The following is a 22,064-nucleotide window of genomic DNA, read 5'->3' as shown; positions in this document are numbered from 1 at the left end:
ATGCAGTTTTCGGCCCGGAAATGGACTAACAGTGACAAGGGCTTTTGAAAGTAGGAAATGTAATTCCTTTCATAAAGGAAAAATCTCTTTCTTTCTCTCTCTCTGAGCTTACAGAAGTATAAAAAAAATAAAAATATACGTGCAGAAGCATTCTGCAATGCACAACTGGTATTTTCCCCTAGCTTCCCCGTCCAATTTGTTTGGGCAACCAGCAAAGTCCAAAATACTCAGTTTTCAGTTTACAGAATTCGTGTCAGGTTACAGTATCAGACCCGTATTGGCCTCATGTGTTCAGGAATCAGGAGCCATTTTTATTTTTTTAGATGAAGACTCTTGAACGTGAAAGAACTTTCCTCGAACACATCGTAGATAAAAAATCTCGAGTGAACAGCTCGCTACAGTATGCTTTGTTGCTGATCCTTGCGATGGATCAAGCAGCTACGCAGTAGCAATCGTTTGTCACAATTTAAGCCTAAAGTGGACAAGCTTTTTCAATCAAAGAACTAGACAATGAGAATGACCATCAATTATCGATACAATGAGACAGCATAAATCGTTTTCTTTCCACCTCTACAAAAGTGACGGCGAGGCTCCTGCGCAACACCAGGCCAGGAAGTCAGGGAACACCACCTCTGCCTGCCTGACCGAACACTTCCACATTCATATATCCCTCTTGCCTGTGAAATCTCCCACGCGGAGACCTTCTGGCATTTTTGACTTGCCGATAATGGGTGTACAATTAGCGAGTTCAAACTGAATCAGAGTTCAGGTACCCAGTATCTGGAGGAATTCAATTCCAAAACGTTGAATCTAAAGATGAGATAGTGCTTACGGAATGATCTTCTCTTGTGGTTCTTTCTTTACAGCAAAAGATGAGAACAAGGGAATATCGGCCATAACCTCTTACTTACCATCAGTAGGGAGGAGAGTGACGAGGGCGAGTCGCGTTAATCTAGTTTGGGATAAGAAGCACCGACGAGAAGAAGTCACAGACTTGACAGAGTGAGGGAAGGAGGCTCTGATGAGGATCTCAAAACCACGGAAAAAAAAGGCTAGTTTGTTCTTTAGTGATCCACTTGCTGGTTTCAATCTTCTTGAGCTGTGTGGTCCTGATTGCAGATGATCAAGACGACAAATTCGAATTTATTGCAGAGCATCTTTTGATGTCATTAGACTCTCAGCATGCCCTGGTTATGTTGTGCTGTTTTTTTCCTTGTCATAAACAGTGATTTTATCTTTTAAGGTGAGTCACTAATTTTACTAGCATATCCTTAATGAATAGTCTCTAATAAATTAAATAAGTAAATAACATTCAAACCTCTTCCTTCTAGTTCAAATTCGTCCTTACACCTCGCTTCTTTTCTCTCTCGCGAATGTTAGAGTTTCTCTCTTCTTTCCTTCCTTTGAGATCTCTTGTGTTTATGTGTTGGCCCTAGAAATTAGCATGGTATCATAGCAAGCAAAGATCGGACATGGAAAAGGAAAAGAAAGACGGATAAGAAAGGGAGCAGTAAGAAGAAAAAAAAAATAGAAGGAAAAAAAGAGGAGTTTTTCGATTTTTTCATTTATTCTTATTCTTTCTCAATTCCTGTTTTTATTTAATTTCTCACTCTCTAACCATAAGTTTCATATAGAAAATTATATACTGTTGGAAAGATTTTTGAGTCTAGTTTCCAACTCAATTTTTTTTAATCAGAGTTTCTTTCAAAGAAAAATTAAAATTAAGTAGAAAATTCAAACGGCAAATTTTTTTTAAGTAGTAGCAGAAAGCCTTAACTTTCTAAATACTTTGTACCAACATGATTGAAATTTTATATAGACCATTATAATTCAAAATAAATCTATGTGAGTTTTCTTTCTATCCCAACAAACCATTTTTCAATCTGAGTTCCCTAGAGAGAGATAATCACATTGGAAGAATTAAAATTTAAGCCAATTCCTTTGCTTCACTTTTTGAGTTATTAACGTTGGTTAAGTTTTTTTTTTTTTTAAAGTCTAATCAATATTTTACCAACTTGAGTATCATTCCCGACTTGAAATTTTTTTTCCGTGAGTCTCATCCTTCTTCATACTTTTCCTTCTATAAATAATATTAGTTTCTTAATGAGAAGTTGATCAAAATTGTGTTAAAAATAATTACCTTATATGAGAAGTCTATTTTTAGAAAGCTCCCATTATTACGTTCCATCTTAAAATTTTATTTTTGGAAATGTGTGTATATATATAGCTATTTTAAAGTCTATTATGTTTTTCTATTGGTAGCTTTAAGTGAGTTTTTATGGTCGCCTTTGAGTGATAGGTATTACCTTGTTTACTGATTATTCTCACTATTTTGTTCGAAATCTTTTGAGGTTGGTTTCGACTAGTTCTTTACTTTTTTAGAGTCTTTCCTATTGAGTATTTATCTTTCGGGCACAACGATGGAAGAGATAATTATTACAACTATTTTTTTTTTTTGTTTCAAACTCGGATCACTACCCTTAATTTCCAACTTGAGGGAGAGAATAGGTTGAAGGATTAGATTGGAAGGTGAGTGTTGCATTAGTTGTGCCTCCTTCTAAATTGAAGTATGAGTCTTATTATCATTTGAAGAAGAAAGAAGTATAATTTGCTTAAAAAACCTGTCATTTTGCTTTGCCTGTGAATTTTGATTGTGGATTTGTCGCCAAAAAAGTATTTCCGTTTCGTCATTTATGAGGGATTCAAATACTTCATTGAGATCGAGAAACTTTTCCAGGATGGTCTCGGCGAACGCTGACCAGAGAAACAAATTTTGAACATGGGATATATGACCCACCAGTTGACCGTGGATAAGCCATTAACAAGGAACATTCAATCTGCTCCATTTCTTCGAAGATCTGAAAAGAAAAGTCGGGGAGGAGAATCTGATTTCTGGGGGTTAAGACATTCGCCGGCGGGCCAGAGGCATCGAGATGGAGACAAACGTTACCATGAACGGTTGTGGTTTGCATTTTGTTAAAAAGACAGGATATCTTTCTGACTGTCCGGCCAAGAACAAAGAAAAACAAGTGTCCCTCGATTTGAACATCCGGCCATCAAATCGCAATAATGCATCTCACAATGTCTGTCTATTGTTTGGTCCCCTCCATGCACAGCCTTTTGCCTTCGTCTATGAGTTACTCATCCCACGAGTGCCCCCCACAGGCTTTCTCAATAATTCAACCCGTATATCAGCGTCGAATATGTTGTCTTTAGATCGATCAGTAGTTAAAGCCCTGCCGGCTGCTGTTTTTCTTTTAGAAAACCAAATTTGGAGAATGAACTAGTTCAGTTGTTCGCCTGTTACTTGTCAGTTTTTTGCAGAGTTTGTTAAGAGATCAAGGAATAGATGCTTTTATCGTTTGTAAATGATAAATGACGACGATTGGTGCTCTCTCCGGTCTCCTCCGGCTTGAAGCTTCTCTTCAATGGAAGCAGATGGTACGGAAAATCAGAATATGGGAAATTATGGTCAAGGCTCGCCCATAAAGTGAGATCTTAGGACCATGCCATGTTAGGGGTGGGAGCTCCATTCTCTTTGCTCTGAGCTGAGTTTCCTGCACGAGATTGCTCAAGAAATTCCCCCAAGTTGAATACTAAACACGAAATTACATTGAATCACAAATCAGAGAATTGGTTTTGTCGCTTTGTTCGTAGGAAAGGATGATCACTGTATCTACCGCTATTTGTTTTAGTTACTTTTCTGGAGAGTTTCATTCATTCGCAGGGCAATTAATGCCTGGGCACTGAACATCCATTAATCTTGTGTATGAATCTCGCAAAAGGAGCTCCAGGACACTAGTGTAAACGGAGATAGTTTAAGTCATCAGAGCAGTGTCAGCGCACAACGTCACCCCGAGATAGCTAGCTAGATGCTTTCATCTCCAAGTAATATTCGCATAAGAATGACAAAAGTTGCTCGTGACTGGTCCTACTCGTACCATCTCATTCATGGATATTGCACTCGTCGACTTGTAGAAAAGCAGTCCTGCGGAAAATGGTCCAGTTGCAGAGTTTAATGGTTTTGCTTCGTCAGAAAATGGGATCAATGGAGGTTCCCAGTTTGGAATACCACTTTCGCGTTAGAGATCTACTGGACTTGCAATGGAAAAAGAAAGTTCTTGTTCTCAGATTTTTTTTTATTCGTCCGCCATTGTGCCTGCAGAAGCGAAATCTCCAAATAGTCTTCAACGCTTCGCCGGGTCCAGAATCTCATTGAATCCCAACAACCCCTTTTTCTTTTGAAGACTAAAATCGGTTCCGTTCATGCTCCACTGAGTGATTGATCGAGTTTACTGATGATTAAATACATAAAAATGTAAATTTTCTCCTTCCTCTAGTCCATCTCTATCGGTAGAAATGGAGCCAAAAGGGAGGAAGACAATCAGTGTATGTCAGCCCAACCTGACACTCACCTTAATCCCCTGTTTACTATTATGAATGGGCTACGTAGAAGGGCTTAACAAGTACTGGACTGAAGCCCAACAGTTTTCTTTTCCGGACTAGTAGTTGTTAGGCCTTTAAATTCACACGCTTGGTTCGCGTATTTACAAGGTGATCCGTAAGAACTCGTTCTGGAACTTTCCACAGCCTTCCCCTTCTTCTAGACAAATCTTCCTTTCTCTTTCAAATTCGACAATCAAACAGCTACATCCGGTGGAAGCAACCGAACTTCAGCCATTGTTAAAGCTACCAGGAAGAGCGCAATCGCAGGGAAAGAGAATTGGCTGAGTGAGCAGAAGCAAGTAGAAGAAGAAGATGGGTGTGGATTATTACCGAATCCTTCAAGTCGACAAGAACTCTAAAGATGAGGATCTGAAGAAAGCTTATCGGAAGCTGGCCATGAAATGGCATCCGGATAAAAATCCCAATAACAAAAAGGAAGCAGAAGCAAAGTTCAAGCAAATCTCTGAGGCTTATGAGGTTGGTCTTGGATCCTCTTCGGTTCTTATTTTTGTTTTCTCTTGTGTTGTTGATTCTATTATGACCGCTGGCTATGTTCTTTGCTGTCAAGTGTTTTCCACTCTCGAAATCCAATTTTTTATCTGATTTAGAGATATTTCTTTGATGGAACCTTTTTATTTTCTTTGATGTACAGAACAAATCTCTGCAGTTTCCATTAAGATGTTTGCTTTTTTTTATTTTATTTTTTCCCAATGTTTTCGTTCGGTTGTCTCCAATTGATCTTCTCCGTACGGTTCGAATTTCCATTCCTTCTGACATATGCGTTTTTTTAACTGTTAAAAACTATAGGTACTCAGTGATCCTCAGAAGCGTGCTGTCTACGACCAGTACGGTGAGGAAGGTCTCAAAGGTCAGGTTCCACCGCCCGGTGGCCCTGGCGGAGCCACCTTCTTCCATACCGGAGACGGACCCGACGTATTCAGATTCAATCCTAGAAACGCTAATGACATATTCGCGGAGTTTTTTGGGTTTTCAACTCCATTCGGCGGCATGGGAGGTAGAGGAGGATCGAGGTTCCCTGGTGGGATGTTTAGTAATGATATCTTTGGATCATCTTTCGGGGAAGGTGGTTCAATGAATATGAATCAACCACAACCACGGAAAGCGCCACCGATTGAGAACTATTTACCGTGCACCCTCGAGGAGCTTTACAAAGGAACTACCAAGAAGATGAAGATTTCAAGACAAATCGCTGATATGAGTGGGTGAGTTGTATTTGCTAGCTTCTATTTTTGCTTCTGATATTTTGCTACCATAATCTCAATCATTTGCTTTCCGTTGCTTTTCTGTTATGGATGGCAATTTATAGCCTGCCCAATTGGGGTTTTTCCCTCTCCCTCTCTGCTGGATTGGGTTAGTCTCTCTGTAATATTATTCTTCTGTTGCTTCTTCATTGGAATTTAATTGTTAGCCTAGTGATATATGCGTGTCTTTTTCTCTGTTTTTTGCTTTTCTGGGAAAAAAAAAATTCTGTTTTTTATTAGATTTCTCTACGCTTTTCAATTTACTAGCAGTCGGTGCAAACGTTTATTTGCAGCAGAAAAAAATAAGCTGGTAATTGGAAATCTTCGTTGTCCTGTGTTTGAAGTTTTAGCATTGGCCGTAATATAAGAAGCTTAGAAATGAGAGTTCTGGTGGAACCCAAGTAATAGTTTTAAGGAAAAGCAATGTGACTTGGGTTGTTTCTGCAGTCAGACAGCTGAAGTAGCCTCGTTGTTATCAAAACTTGTATGCTCAAATTGATAATTTCTGGTGTTGGAGCGTCATCTTTCTTTAAATCTTCCTACCTCTTGTTATTGACTTGTTTTCTTACTTATCTGAGCTCAATATGTGCAGGAAAACCATGCAAGTGGAGGAAATTCTTACAATTGAGGTGAAACCTGGATGGAAAAAAGGAACAAAAATCACATTCCCGGAGAAAGGAAATGAACAGCCGAATGTCATTCCTGCTGATTTAGTTTTCATGATAGATGAAAAGCCTCACGATGTGTTCACAAGAGAGGGGAATGATCTAGTGGTTACCCAGAAAATATCCCTAGCTGAAGCTCTCACAGGTTATACAGTCCATCTTACATCACTTGATGGCAGGAAACTAACAATTCCGATTAATAATGTAATTCACCCGACCTACGAGGAAATTGTACCCAGAGAAGGCATGCCGATACCCAAGGAGCCATCGAGAAGAGGGAACTTGAGGATCAAATTTGATATCAAATTCCCTTCTAAATTAACTGCGGATCAGAAGGCGGGGATCAAAAAGCTCCTGGGAACTTGAGAGACGCACTCGCTACCGGCTTTCTTGTGTATAGTCCTACCATTAAGGTGTATGAGTAAAGCAGTAGAAGTGTTTGAAAATGGAATGTGCTGGTCTGGCCGAGGTGGACTTTCTTGTAACGTTGTAGACGATAGTTAGAAATTTGTTTTTGCAGTCCCCTTGTTCAAGAACACCAAAGCAGAATAAATTTCATGAAACGAATTGTTTGTTATGCAGGCCACAGCTTGTAAACACTCAATCGAATTGTTAAGCCTACACTGTTCTTTCTATCACGCAAGCACGGAGTGCCAATTTAACCACAAGTGATTTTTTATGTTTCATCATATGCATCTTTGCTCCAGGAGAGGTAAGGATGGGCACATTCAAGGTCAAGGATTGATTGGAACACAAAACAGGGACGAGATTTTCAACATAAATAACTTTTTGATTTAAAAAAGGGAAGCTCAGTTTAACAATTCCAACTTACATGAAATGCGCCGGTTACTCTTTCTTCCCTCTGCTTGTAACAACAAAAAAACTGTACATCCGCTCCGTCGGCCTGTATTCTCCGAATATCACAACGTGAAACTATCACATACAAGAATACAAGCTGCGAAGATTGCTTGGGCAATTTAGCAACAATCTTTTGCCTATGCTACGTCAAGTTAGTCACTGTACTCCGAGGATAATGATTCGTCCTCATCCCCATTCACCTGCCCTTCTCCAAATCCATGATCATCTCCATCTTCATCTACATCAATCCCATCTTCGTCTCCATCATCCCCATCACCTTCATCTTCATCCCCTTCATCACCATATATCTCTTCATCCCCATCTCCATCAACCTCAGCATCTCCATCACCATCCTCTTCCGCCTCTTCATCTCCATCCCCATCAACATCTTCTTCACTATCATCAATAGCACCTTCCGGCTGATTCCCATTGTACACAGCAGCTCCATACCCAGAAGCGTAGTCATCTGGCACTCGATCATCATCATCATAGTCATCATCCCCAGATGCTTGACCGTTTTCATCAGATTCAGACATTTCTCCACAGTTATCATTATCTCCCGCCTCTTCCACATACATCCTACCAGTCTCTTCCCATTCCTCTCCTCCTGAGCTTCTCAGTGATTCTACTTCATCATTCTGTTTAGAAGGACCAGCCACATCAATGAACTTACCCAATGCTATCTCCTTTTTCACTACCTTATTCTCTGACCTTGGCCGCCTTCTAACTGTTCGGCGACCACGCCTGCGCCCACGCCCACGAGAACGCCCTCTTCGTCCTAGAGCAAGCTTATCACCAGAATAAATCCTTGAGCTACGACTTCGACCACCACGACTTCGGCCTCGTCCACGACCACGGCCACCACCTCGTCCCCGTCCAGAGCCACTGCGTCTACTCCCAAGATCCATCCAGTTATCGACATGCTGGTAATGAACTTGGTTTGGAGTTACAGTTTGTTCAAGCTCTTGGACATTCTTAACAACAGCATATCTTGATGATGGAAGTTTCTGAGAAAAGAGAACGAAAGAAAAAAACATAGATAAAAAGACTAACCAACTACGATATTGAAGACTGTAAAAGAGTGATATTGGGAATGAAAAACAAAAACAACCACTTGTCATAGACCGAGAGTGCTCAACTTGAAAAAATACATGCCAGGCAAAGCAATATCAATAAAATGTAGCATCTCTTCAACAAGATCACCTTACTAGCTGTTTGGAAAAATATAAAATAAAATAGAAAAGAGATTGCCTTAAGCATGGACAGGCTATTTATACATCATTGAGCTGTGAACCTAAAGTCATGGAAGTAATAACCCGACGAGGGAAGAAAAAAGTGACAATTAGAGCTCTAATCATCCAGTGAATACTAAGTGATCAACCAAATTAAGCAAAAGCATGGTCAAGTTGACTCCTCAAACCAGAGACTACTTTTCCACAATAATTTCTGCATCGAAAACTAGGTTTGGCTTGTAATAGTTATTTAAGATGAAGGTTGAGTGTAATGATCAAGCATAAGAGTAGCTTTGACTTTAAATCGAATACTAAACGTCAATCTCATCCTTATATACATTTAAGATTGGTCCGTCAGGTAGTTTTCAGATGGCATGACGGTCAGTGGCCCTTCCTTTCTCTGAACCATCGAGTCAAATGGGTAAGATGTCTTCTGATATCATAAGGCAGTCCTCAACAGGTTGAGGCTTTATCACACTCACTACTCAGCTCCATTGGAAGTTCAAGTCCGATTCCAAAACAGTTATCAGTAGGTGCAAAAATTCTCTGGAAGCCTCCTTGGAGGCATTGAAGTACATTGTGTTTTGTAATTTCTCAAAAAAAAAAAAAGTATGTAAATGATCTAGTAAATAGAGTAAATAGGTCTGCCAATGGGTAAGCAGACAGGCTGGCCAAAGAGGGGGTTGACGATCAATCTCTCATTGTTTTGATCAAATCTCCTCTAGCTTAGCCTTCTAGTTTGTTTGCCCTAGTCTCTTAGTCACAAGTGTGTGTGTCCTTCCTCTAGCTTAGCCTTCTATTTTATTTGCCCTAGTCTCTTAGTCACATGTGTATGCCCCGTCTATCTATCTATCTATTTATTAGATAGAGCAAACAAAACTTTATTAATGAAGTAAAATAAATAGGAAGCCTTACGAGGTTATAGGATATCATATGATCAGCAACCATCAGAAGACAAATATTGCACAATCATCAAATGTAGTAATTGTGATGATAAATCTTGGATTCCAAGATGATACTCACAAAAAATTCTCCAGCATCCTGGTCTCCGTGAGTTTCTGCCTTCTGTAGCAGCATGTAAGAAATAGATGAATCAAGTTCCATCAGCCTCAATGCTACAGCAGCAGTAGTTGATGGTACCCATGGGAGTACAGGAGCGCTTCCAGGGGAAAAAGAATCATCACCACCAAAAGCACGAATTGATGAGCTCAAAAGCTCTCTAGTTGTCTCAAAATTTGATGACAGGTAGTCCCTTTTGATGGCACCCTCCAACTGAGTAACCAGCTGCACGAGAAAGCACAAACTATCAAATGATGCACCTATTTAAAGAAAATAACAGGATTTTTAACTTTGCAAAAGGCAACCACATTTAAGAGTCCCCCAGAAGCTATGACAGAGCCAGTGGACTCTAGTATAAGAACCCACATCAGATAAGAGGAAATGAACAATCAGGTACATTAGAGCAGATCTTTCTGAACAATTAGACAATAGAAACCTGAAAAATGGCATCCACTGTGGAAGCAGAATTCAACTTTAAGCCCCAAGTTTTTCGATAAGCATCTTCCCAATAGGGTTGAAGAGCTTCTGTTGGAATAGACACCTGTAGAAACAAAACATGAAATGTAGACAATTGATTATACTTGGAAGAATTCTTCTTCTTTCATTTTTTCTTTTTTTGCTTCTTTTGAGGGAAAAAACTGGAAAAAACTTAGAAATCCAAAGAGAATGTTTGACCACATAATGACATGCATAACCACCTCAATGAGAGCTAGCTGTGCCTTGAGAATTCGGAGCCTTGCTGGAAGGGATGCCTTTGAACCGATATAAACTTTTGAGTCAGAGCCCACATTTCTTTTCTTTTCACATTGAGCCACATGTTCAGAAAAACTCAATTCCAGATCACTTCTTCGAGAAGTGACATGACATGATGGGCAGTGCTGATCATCAGAAATATATATATCATGGCAGGACTCACAAGTAATCAATAATTCAGTGCATCTTTTTTTTCCATATTTCAAGGCACACAATACAGAAATGTTAAAACATTCTTTCCATAACCATTTATGCAGATCTTGGTATCTCTTCAAGGCACCACTTTTCTCTCTTACATTCCTTCCAAGCTCAATCTTGAATGATTTAGACTTCTCTATTGCATCCAAAGTAAGGGCACACAAGGTACTGCTAGGACTATCATTTCCAAGAGTATCAGGACTTGAGGTTTCAGTAGCTTCTGTTTTGATGGGAGTCCCGGAAAGTTCCATAGGAGAAGAAGAAAATTTTCTACTGACAGTGTCTTTGAAAGACGTTTCTATTCTTTGCAGCATCGAATGCAAATGAGACTCCCTTATCCCACGCGTATCCAGAGAGGTCATGAGAGCATCAAACGCCTAAAGGCACATGACATGTCAAAAATAGAAAAAAGAAAGTACAAGTATAGGAATAGAATGGTAAAAACATAAAAAGGCTTCATATGGGAAGAATTTACCTCTTCTGAATCAATAAGCCTCCAGAAACCTTCCTGCGACTCGAAAAAGATCCTCCCAGAACCAGGATCATTTTTAGAAGAAGTGACAAACAGCCAATAACGATTCCGCCTTCTATCCTGACCTAGAGGCAAAGATCTGTACACATACATCTCCTCTGCTTTGTGTCCAATATATGATTTTAACTGTGCACGAGACTTCTCCGCTGCTGCATATCCATATTGTTGAACTTGAAGACTATCTGAACCCATAGTGAACTCTTGTCCATGCATATTATTATAGTTCTGGACATGAAATTGATCAAGAACGGAATCTTGCTTGATAGTTGAGGCCAAGGATGCCTCATTCCCCATATTCTCTACACCTACAGTAGGGCTTTGACCACCACCCTCCGCTGCTGCATTGGTCATACTTGGCTCAGATTTGGCACCATTAAAGGGTGGATACTGTGCCTTTGTCACAAACTCTTCTTTCATGCGCCTTTTATCTAATTGAGCCTCTGCCCACATCTGCTTTTTAAGAGCATTAGCTGCTTCTAAGCGCTCCTGCAGTAAGATGTTTCATACCAATGATACATACAAGAATAGCAGAGCTTAGTGAATGAAGCATACAATTACGCCAATAAAAAGATTATTTACCTCAAGAACCATGCGGATTGAGTTGCCTTCAATTGCCACACCAATTAATGCAACGAGTGCAGTTAGTCGCTCTTCAACTGTTAGATCAGAATATTCCCCTTCCATTAAGCCCTGGACCCAAGGTTCCCCTAGGTTGCTCTCATCAATCTCAGGATCATCTGGATCCAAATTGCCCGCCTCATGAGAGTCAGCAATACAATTAACAGACTGGCCATTAATAGCACTAGAAATGTTTTCATCATTATTGGAAGCCACCAATGGAGTTATGGGAGAACCTCCTTCGGCTTTCATATTCGGTGAAGATACCTCCGTCTTACTTCTATTTTCCACATTTGGATCAGCCACAAGCTGCATGTCATCAACTTCAGGATCCTCAGCTCCTTCACATTCAGAATCTTCCTCCCTTTCAGCATCATCAGGAGACTGTTCCTTTTCAGCTTCTTCAGAATCCGAAAGTCCATTCTGAAATATTTGTATTTTCTCTCTCGCAGCTGCAAGAATTGCCTCAGCATCAGCAGGATCCTTCCGGAAAGCAGGTCTCACACAATATGTTGAAGGAGCTGTTCTTTCAAAAAGAAGCGAGTCCCTAGAAAGTGCTGCAGCAATAGATGCTTCTGGTGTTTTGCTAGTTGTCAAGTCTCGCAGCCCAGATTTCTGAAGCAAAGGAAATAAATGAGAAAATCAATAAATAATACTGATACATATGCATGAAAAGTAAAGAGATGAGCTTTTTTATTTCAGGAATAAACACGAAGCAACATTCACACTAGAACAGTGGATATGGGGATCTTTTGAAGGGCAAAAAGTTGGATAGGTAAATTGGTACCATTTTGGCTTTACAAAACTCAAATAGGTTCTGAAAAAAAAAAAATGAATCACATTGAGAGGCAACTGTTGGGCACATACAGAAGATGCTCTTTATGATTTGGGAATAAAAACATTTCTCAAAGGAGAAGCAATTGCATCATGGCAGTAGGGATTCACTGTTACAAGGAGTTGGGTTTAGCAAAACTAGTGGTTGGGACAAAAAAACCATGTCTTTCCATCTCTACCTAGTAAACTGATTTCATTTGCTTGAACTGAGAGTGGACCAACAATGTACAGGTTAAGCAATAAAACAGCTACTTCTTTTTCTTTTGAATGCTGATTACACACACACACACCCTCCTCGCCCCTGGTGAGACTTGAACCTAAGACTCCACACTACAGACCACGAGACCCAATGTAACCATTGAGCCAAATGCACATTTCACAAAACTGCCACATCTTGGGCGACAACAAATTTGTGTTATGAAATGTCAAGTGCAACATGTATTATGATTAGGAAAAGTGGACAAGTTATAAACTGTTGTTCATTTAATACTTTTTCTTTTCAACTTCATTTTGTACAAATAAGTCACTTGTTCCTGTCCCATTTATCAATTGGTACTTTTAACTGTTTCTTAGTTTTTTCTTCCATCATATCTCATATTTAAGTTATAACCAAGCTCTATGGTGAAACTCAGGCTGGATGAGCAAAACAAATGATCAAAGAAAGGTCAAAAGAAAAATATGGAAAAGACAAAAATGTCAACTATATTATTATGTGCTTTTACCTGAATCTTGTCAGCAACTTCCAATATCGTTAAGCCTCTATCACCTTCAAGAGATAAAACATGAAATGCAGCAAATTTTACAGTTCCAGGTGTCAGGCGGTGTCTGGATCTGCGATTATGAGTATAACCTCTTTCTTGCATTAGAGCAACAGCATTTTCAGCAGCTGCACCATTACGTAAGGTAGAAATGATGTCTTTGCCATCATGACCCTGCCAAACAATCATAAATAAAAAATTTGCACAAGAAGGATGAGGTCCAAATCCAGAGTCTTAAAGACTTTCACCTCGTTGTCATCACGAAAATACACCCGTTCCACACTCCTTTTCTTCAACTGAGGTCCAAATCCAGCTGAGAGTGCAAATTGTCGCAATATTTCAGGCCATGTTGATGGACTTAAGTGACGCTGCCAGCTGCGTATATCAAAACCCCATGCATATGCCTGATGCCACTACTAATTATAATGAGACAATAGGAACAAACAAATTTAGCAGCCAAATCAAAATATGAGATTTCAAATGAATCATACCCCTTCAACGATCTGGGGGTGTCCACCTCCAGGATTAGCAGCACTGTTCTGATTAGCTCCCAGTGTAACAGAAGGTGTTCTTGCAACATCCTCAATGTCTTTTATAATGGATTTCAGAAGTGCTATATGTACTTCTCCCAATAACCTTGGATCCTGAAATGAAATGTTCAAAAGCGACATAGATAGATAGATAGATAGATAAATAGATAGATAGATAGATAGACGGATAAATAGATAGATGGATAGATAGATAGATAGATAGATAGACGGATAAACAGATAGATGGATAGACGGATAAATAGATGGATAGACGGATAAATAGATAAATAGATAGATAGATAGACGGATAAATAGATAGATGGATAGATAGATAGATAAATAAATAAACAGATAGATAGATAGATAGATGATAGATAGATAGATAGATGGATAGATAGATAGATAAATAGATAGATAGATAGATAGATAGATAGATAGATAGATATAGAGAGAGAGATACAAGATACATACAGAGCTGATGAACTTACATAATCATGAAATGCTTGAACAAACTCATCAAGAGTAAACGGCCAAAGCTGAAGTACATCAGCAAAAGTAATCAAAAACCTCCAAACCTGAGGTTCCACAACAAGTGATAAGGAAAAAGCATGAAACACTTAGAAAAAAATAGCATGTAAACCACAGAGCTGACTCAACATAACCAGACTTATCCACTACAGAAAAGTGAACATAGAAGTAAAGGCAAAGATGAGATACCATGAGAAGATTGCCAATATTTTCCTCAGAATCAGTCCAAGGTGGGATCTCAAATGGCTTTTTCAGCTGTAGAGACTTGGGAGGGAATCTACTTAACTTATCTGAAAGCCAAAAAGTTTTGCTGAATAAACTGAAAGTGGCATAAGCTTAATATAAGAGACCAGAACCATGGCCTGAAAGTTTCAATATGATACCTCTAAATAATTCAAGATTTTGGAGGGTCTCACTGTCTAGGGAAAGCATAGAGGGCAGCCCTTTGGTAGAAGCAGCCAACTCCATGAGCTCCAAACGCTCATCCTCAATAAGCTCCATAGATTCTCTAGCAATCCTTCGAGCAGTGGCCCTTTCATTAGCTGCTTTTAGCCTCGCTGCCTCCTTTTCCCTTCTCTGTTCTTCTTTCAACTTCATTTTCTCAGCCTAAATAAGTAGGCAATAAAATTGGTCACCAGGAATTAGGAGAAAACATTCCAACTAAAGAAAATAAACAAACAGATTCAGTTGCACTTATTACTCTTTGACTTTCTTTCTGCAAAAACTTCTCCCTTCTCTCATTTTCACGCTTCTGCTCTCGTTGAAATCTCTCCTCTTCTCGCTGCTTCTCACGCATCAATCTCTCCTCTTCTTTCCGTCTTTCACGATCATGTCTCTCCATTTCTTTCCGCATTTGCTCCTCTCTCTAAAAAATGAAAAGATTCTTTCATGTGTTAGGTTGAAATTAAAAACTCCATGCACAATAAATCATGATACAATTCATAAGAGCAAAACCTTCCGCCTCAATGCTTCCTGTTTCTCAAGCTCCTTCCTAATTCGTTTCTCATGGGCTTCAACTTCCTTCTGTATTTTTGCTTCCTCATTCTGCATGTACCCAACAAGCATTAAAATCGATAACAATGGCACAGCAGCACCCAACCATCAAAATTTTGTTGGGGCAGCAAGTAACCACTAAACAATTTCAGTATGAAAAACTGCAGTACCTTCCGTTTTCTCTCCAAGCGAGGGTCCTCCTCGTGTAGGAGTCGTCTGTCAGATGACATAAATGGGTTTTCAAGCCCGATGGTGTGAGCAGCAAACTGAGCATCGGTCCCAATGTTGGGAAATGAGGTTCTGTGCTGAACAGTGTCATATTCTGTAGAACCCGAAGAAAACATATGGCCTTGCCTGCCTTGGGTTAACAAATTAATATTTGGCGGCTGACCTGGGTAAGCATAACTAGAGGCTAACTGGTCATTTCCATGCGGAAATGAACCTCCAGTAGTTACTGCTGTGGCCCTAGCACCTGAGGTCTCAATAAGAGAATCATAGTAATGAGATGAAGCAACTCTCTCATATGTGTCCGACCTAACACTAGGCTGCTCAGGAAGAAACTGATATTCGTGGAGAGCTCTTGCACCAGGCTGAGGGTGAACCACATGAACATTTCCAATTGGGGGCTTCCTTCTTGTCCCTGAGGAACTGGGTAAATAAGAGTGTTCCATGTTCGGTAACAAGGATGAGGACTACAAGTATAAAGCAGAAATTAGAATGAGGTGGATCATCAATGACTTCACTAGAGTGCATATAAAATTATTATTTGTGATGCATATAAAACCCAATTCCTTATCACTAGAAGCTAAAAACAGGAACAAGTTATTGCTTTCAGTATAAATTTATGTTCATCTGACTTCCTCTTTTCAATTGATGGGCATGACTAAGCTTGGAAGAATAAAATGAGCAAAAGCCAAATCAAATCAGTCAACCCAAATGAAACAGTCTCCATATCAGTTCACTAGAAGTGGCAAAATACTTTAGAGACATGTTCAAATTCACAAATCAACTCTTTGAAGTAATACCCAGACAAAAAAACAGAAAGGAGGGATAAATAGCATATTTTGATTGTTTATATTACCTGTCTCTCATATACTTTGCTATCATAAAGTCGTCCAGGTTGCTTTGGTGGCACCGTTATTGGTGCTGCACATAAAAAAAAAAAAAAAAAAAAAAAGTTAAGTCATGCATACTCATGCGACATCTGAAACAAGAACACTGAAGTGCTCTAAAAAAGAACAATTAAGAAGCAAATAAAAGGATATCAATCATAAAATTACATTTTCACCAAGCCACATCAAAACTAAGCCTACCTGATAAAAAAACAAAGCATGACTTAGAATTAACATAAAAAGCTTAGATTTAACTTTTTTTATCTCTCTAGTAAAAAGAATATCAAACTTTACAAACAGGGATAAGTGCAGATCTTTTGGTAATGATGCTTTGTAGAACTAATGCAAACTATACATTGCCTGATATAGAATGACTCAAAACACGCATAATGACTTAAAAGTTCTTGAAACTTATTATAATATCACACATAAATCTTCCCTAATTATATTTGCATCAGTTAAGGGTTGCAACAAACACTTTCATACCCTCAACTCTTTTGATGCCTAGCTTGCTGGGACTTCTAATGTCCATTCTTGAGTAAGCAATTGCAAGATTCATCTCCAAACCCCATGGCTTATTATTATTTTCTATTGAACAATTACAAGATATATTATTCCACTCTGATAGAGGCAAGCAACCCACAATTTGAACAAAACTAGGCCGATGGAACAAGAACAGCATGGACTGTTTCAGAACAGAAATCCAAGCAACAGTGAGATGCATTAGCACTCCATCGCAAACCTGGTACAGTTGGGATTCATAAAATTAGCTCGCCCCCCAACTCCAGTATCTGAACAGTACTTGTGATAGCAGGTAATTTGAGGTTTTTGCCTCTCAGTTACCAAAGCAAGTTAAAGTGACCATATAAAAAATAACTGCAACTGTTCTCCACATAACAAAGAGAAGTACATTGTCTTCTATCATCTTATAGTCTCTGTGATGATGGATATAATTTGCAGTTCATACTCAAGACTAATGTAAAATTCAGCCAATCTAACCACATAATAATAATAATAGCAGCAGCTAATATGGTTATACCTATTGGGGCCCCAAATGCATCTGGAGGCAAGGGATCAAACTCCACTCCAAGAATGGGGCCATCCTCTCTTAATGGTTCCCCCAACTGTGACTCAACAAAAGCAATGGCCCGGAGTTCGGATATAGACTGTGGCGACTCATAATACCTCTTCATCACCGGCATCTCACCACCAATCCTAGGCACGGGCACGGCCGACGACCGCACAACAAGCTTCCGGGTTTCCCCCTGAGAAAAATGGGGAGAACCGGAACCGGACCCGACCTCCCCCATCGTGGTATCATTGGGCCCCACCGGGCTGGTGCCAATCTGCCCCGAACTATCCTTCCTCGGCCGCTTCGTGGGAGGAGCTTTGCGGTCTTTCAACCGCCTGTGGCAGAACCACATCTGCAATTGCCGATCAGTAAGCCCTAATTTCACCGACAGCTCGGCCCGCAGGGCTTCCGACGGATACGTCTCAACTAATCAAATCAAGCAAAACATAACAGAAGAAAGCAGAGATCAAAATCCACAACAACAACACCCACAACAAAAATTGAAGAAACCCCCACAAATTCACAAATGGGAAAGACTCTAAAACCTTATTCACACGAACCTGCATATGTTTTCTCGAGAAGCTCCAACTGAGACGCAGTCTTCATCTTCCTTTTAGTGGATTTATCCCCCCCTTCCGGAGGCCGTTTTTTCTCCCCTTCCGAGGCCTCCATTGAGAGGCCGGCGAACAAAAAATAACAATAATCCCAACAACAACAAAAAAAACAACAAGAAAGGATGAAAAAACCACAAAAAAGATCAACAACAGAAACAACTATGGCATGAGGGAAGGAAACAGAGGGAAGGAACAGAAGGAGAAGACGGCAACAGAGGAGAAATCCGGCGTAGGGTTAGCTCTGGTTTTGGTCTTATTTTACTTGTAGGAAAGGAAAGGGAATAATAGGAGAGATGTTGTTGTTGAATCGTGATGGCGTTGGAAAAGTAGAAAAAACGAGCGGTGAGATTTGTGGAAGAATAATAATAGGAGGAGTAATAACAATAACAATTATAATAAAAGATCGGAAAGAGGTTGTTTTGATTAAAGAGGAGAAAGAGAGACCAACAGTCGATTGTATCCATCTTTCTCTCTTTGTTTCCAAAACGTTACGTGATGTAATGTTGTGTAAGTTTTTTTTGTTTTCTTTTTTCGTTTTTTAGGTAGGGGTAAGATTTAAGATAGGGAGAGAGAGAGAGAAAGAGAGAGATCGGGAAGAACGATTCCCGAATTTGCCTTTTTTTCTTTGGTGCGTATTGGGTCTGCGCTCGCCCTCGCCCTCCCTCCCCAGATCTTTCCCAGTGTTTTTAAGATATGCCTATTCACGACGCCTGTTTTTTTTTTTTTTTTTTTTTTCAATCCTCTGCTGCTCTTCCGCTGTTGTTATTCGCTTGACTTTTTTTCTTAAATTTTCTCCCGGAAACTAGAGTCGGCTGAATCGCGAATCGAAAGCAAAGAATTCGGTACGGCGATCGGGTTCGATGACTTGAGTTTCCTGTCCTTCCTGTTAGTGGGACCCATCCCTCCTTTTCCTCCTCGACAACGTCACTTCTTCGTCTTCATTACTCTCCTCCCAGAAGAGGACGATGGCCCGTTGGGCCCCCACCTAGTTACTGGAATATTTAGATCAACTGAATTACATCTACCAGCGGGATTTCTCGGTTTTCATTTCCTGGGAAGGAATAAACCAGATTTCCCTGTTCAGAAGAAAAGAGAGAGAGAGAGAGAGAGAGAGAGCGAACTGGGTAATTGCCATTTATTTCTACTTTCATGATCAAAGCTGCTGCTTTTACAATGTTGACATGAGGACAGCAGAAGTAATCGCCAATGGATAATAACCCCAACTCCTTCTGTCTCAGCAAATGGGGTCATGTGATCAAAGGTGAATAAAGACTCGCATTTAATCGTTTGGATTTTACCTGCAATTCCGTAAAAAAATGAAACTGGGGTTCAGAACTGAGTCAGATTGGGAAATGAGATTCTTCACTCCTCGGCAATGAAAGGTAAGTGTTGTCTTATAGAAGAAAGAGGGCATTTGTGGAAGTCTTATAGCTTGATGGACAATGAGGAAGAGACAAGTCTGGTTACTAAAGCTGCTCACTTTGCTGGGGCTTTTTCTGGCCGTCGGAGAAACCTGTTTAAATCTATTCCAAAAAGAAAACGGAGCCTCTTTCTTTTTATCCAATTTTTTTTTCCGGATTCAGGCTTGGAACCAGATTTTTTTTAATTCTTCCGTAGAGGAGAATAAGAGGTTCTTTCTGAGTTTTTTTTGTTGGTTTGTGCTATCAATGATAGATTATAGTGACATCTTTGGAATATTAGCTGTCAATGAAGAATTACTGGAATAGTTTACTGATTCCTTCCTTCTAAGATGATCCATGATGATTTTAGCATTATTCTTTGGTTTTGCTATATAACATTGTATTATGTTCTTGTTCGAATAAGAACGAAAAAGTTATCATTGTTTTATCGTGGTATCAGAACAACATGTGTAACAAACTTGTTGATATCCTGATCTTTCTTCCTCTGTTTTTTTTTTTTTTTTTAAAACGATATTGTTTGACGACAAGATAGGTGAAAAGCGTCCATCTCTAATAATGACCCTTCGTTGCCTCCAAGGACTAGAAAACTCCTAGTCTTCACTGTTCAAGTTCATGATCCTCTACGACAAACGTCCTCAAGCACCAATGGTGCAAAGAAGCTTCAATTTTTCATTATTGACCATTCAAGTTTGTTGAGAGAGTTTGCTCTAACAAGGTGCTTACCATCCAAAACTACTACAATCGGGATTTTGACTAGATTTCAGCTGACTAGGGAGCTTCACCACATGGTAGGACTTTTGTTAGGACTTTTGTTGTGTCACTATACTATGATCCATAGATTAGGTTCAAGTAGATGCCAAAACTAAAATAGATAAGAGCATAAGAAGAGATAAACAACAATGAAGACCCTTTGCATCAATTATCAACCTTATCAGGGGCTACGGTTTGGGTCCCTGTAGACGGCTATAATCGACGAAGTAAATACCAAAGACAAAGTTTCTTCACCAGCTTAGAAATGATGTAGATCTTATCAATCATGATGGCGATCCCATCATCATGAAGGACCAAAAGAGAGTAGATGCAAGTCTCGACACATATTCTATTATGGAAAACTCAATGACAACGATGACACAAGTCTTAACTCAAACTTAGATTCATGCCTCAAGCTTCAACACTTCTACTTTACAGATTGGTGTCAAACTAGACAAAGCAAATTATGTCTTATAGTCTCAGATTGTTGAGATGTATATTTCTGATAAAGACAAACTGGGATATATAAATGAAAATATTCCATAGCCTTAATCGAAAGACCAAAGCTTTCATAAATGAAGGATGGAAAATGCAATTGTGAAAAGTGGCTTATCAACTCGATGAAGTCGACCTTAATCAACAATTTTATTCTTTTTCCAACTCTAAAAATGGTATGAGATTCTATTGCTTTAACTTTTTATGATGGAACTGACATTTCCCAAATATATGATTTAAAAAGGCGAGTTAGTAGAATGAAACAAATCAGAAGGTCCATTGAAAAATGCTACAATGATCTTCAAGGCTTGTGGCGAGAAATTGATTTTCGTCGTCCTAACATGATGGAGTGTAAGGTAGATATATCAAAATAAAATTTCATTATACAAGAAGATAGAATTTATACTTTTTTTAATGGATTGGATGACCTACTCAATAAGATTCAAACTGATGTGCTCCAATTGCAACCATTTCCTACGATTGAACAAACTTATGCTCACATTTGAAGAGAAGAAATGAGAAAGGCAATGACGATAACAAGAACAAAAAATACAACGGTGTTGTTACGGCTTTCAAAGGAGTCAAGATGGGGACATTACAACCAGCTTCCCTCCAAATATTCCCTTCTATGGGGAATGGAAAATCGAATGCAACCTCTAAAGCTAAAGTGAAATTAGAAGAAGGATGTACTCATTATGGAATAATGAACATACTCGTGAAAGTTGTTGTACTGGGTATCCAGATTGGTGGAGTGAGGTCAAGGCACAGAAACAATGTGAAGTTGCCACTAATGGAGGCTCAATCGAGTAGCTCTGGTGAATGCCAAACCTCAGTTATCTATCATCTCACAGGTGGAGTATTCAAATGATCTGAATACTCTCAATGAACAAGGTAACTGTCTTCATGAATTATTTAGTTCTAAACAAAGTAATTATAGTGGTGGGATAATTGACTCAGAAGCGATTGATCACATGACATTTGATTCAAATAAATTTATCAAGATACTCAACCGTGGTGAACTAACATTGCAAATGATAACGAAGTTATATATCCGTTACATGAGTTGGAACTCTTGCTTTATAACTTTCACTCTCTTTACCAAACACCTTACTAGTTCCATCTCTCTCCAATAAATTAATATATGCCAGTTAAGCTACCGAGGAACTGAATTGTGTCGCATTGATGTATCATACCTTTTATCTTCTCCAAGATATTCACACTAGAGAGATCATTGGGTGTGGAACAAAGGAAGGGGTGTTATATTATATGGATGGCTTTAGTTCATGTAATGCCAATAATGTGCAACAAGCATCGAATGTCAGGGAGAGACAGAT

General features: G+C 39.3%; 2 protein-coding genes across 2 annotated transcripts; one reads left to right on the top strand and one right to left on the bottom strand.

The window, feature by feature from the left end:
• The first annotated feature begins 4,567 nt into the window (after positions 1-4,567).
• On the top strand, positions 4,568-6,948 carry LOC137962028 (uncharacterized). Its single transcript, XM_068808734.1, has 3 exons — positions 4,568-4,923; positions 5,254-5,669; positions 6,301-6,948. Exons 1-3 carry the CDS (start codon positions 4,759-4,761, stop codon positions 6,737-6,739), a joined length of 1,020 nt encoding a protein of 339 aa, XP_068664835.1. The 5' UTR covers positions 4,568-4,758; the 3' UTR covers positions 6,740-6,948.
• Positions 6,949-7,115: 167 nt separating this feature from the next.
• Positions 7,116-18,836, bottom strand: LOC137961877 (homeobox-DDT domain protein RLT2-like). The gene is made up of 18 exons (XM_068808486.1): positions 18,011-18,836; positions 17,418-17,876; positions 16,348-16,412; positions 15,437-15,958; positions 15,228-15,317; positions 14,974-15,138; positions 14,657-14,879; positions 14,463-14,563; positions 14,234-14,320; positions 13,707-13,859; positions 13,464-13,619; positions 13,180-13,389; positions 11,585-12,238; positions 10,949-11,491; positions 10,221-10,850; positions 9,959-10,063; positions 9,487-9,747; positions 7,116-8,238 (listed from the first exon to the last, which is right to left on the bottom strand). The coding sequence occupies exons 1-18, from the start codon at positions 18,120-18,122 to the stop codon at positions 7,384-7,386; spliced, it is 5,391 nt and encodes a 1,796-aa protein (XP_068664587.1). The 5' UTR covers positions 18,123-18,836; the 3' UTR covers positions 7,116-7,383.
• Between the last annotated feature and the right edge of the window lie 3,228 nt (positions 18,837-22,064).

This window comes from Aristolochia californica, unplaced genomic scaffold (assembly GCF_029961685.1).
Source record: "Aristolochia californica isolate CCGP_79_NKW_82.1479 unplaced genomic scaffold, dmAriCali1.0.hap1 SCAF_4, whole genome shotgun sequence".
NCBI lineage: Eukaryota > Viridiplantae > Streptophyta > Magnoliopsida > Piperales > Aristolochiaceae > Aristolochia > Aristolochia californica.
Note: the sequence above shows the minus strand (reverse complement) of the source record. Positions and strands in the feature narration are given on the sequence as shown.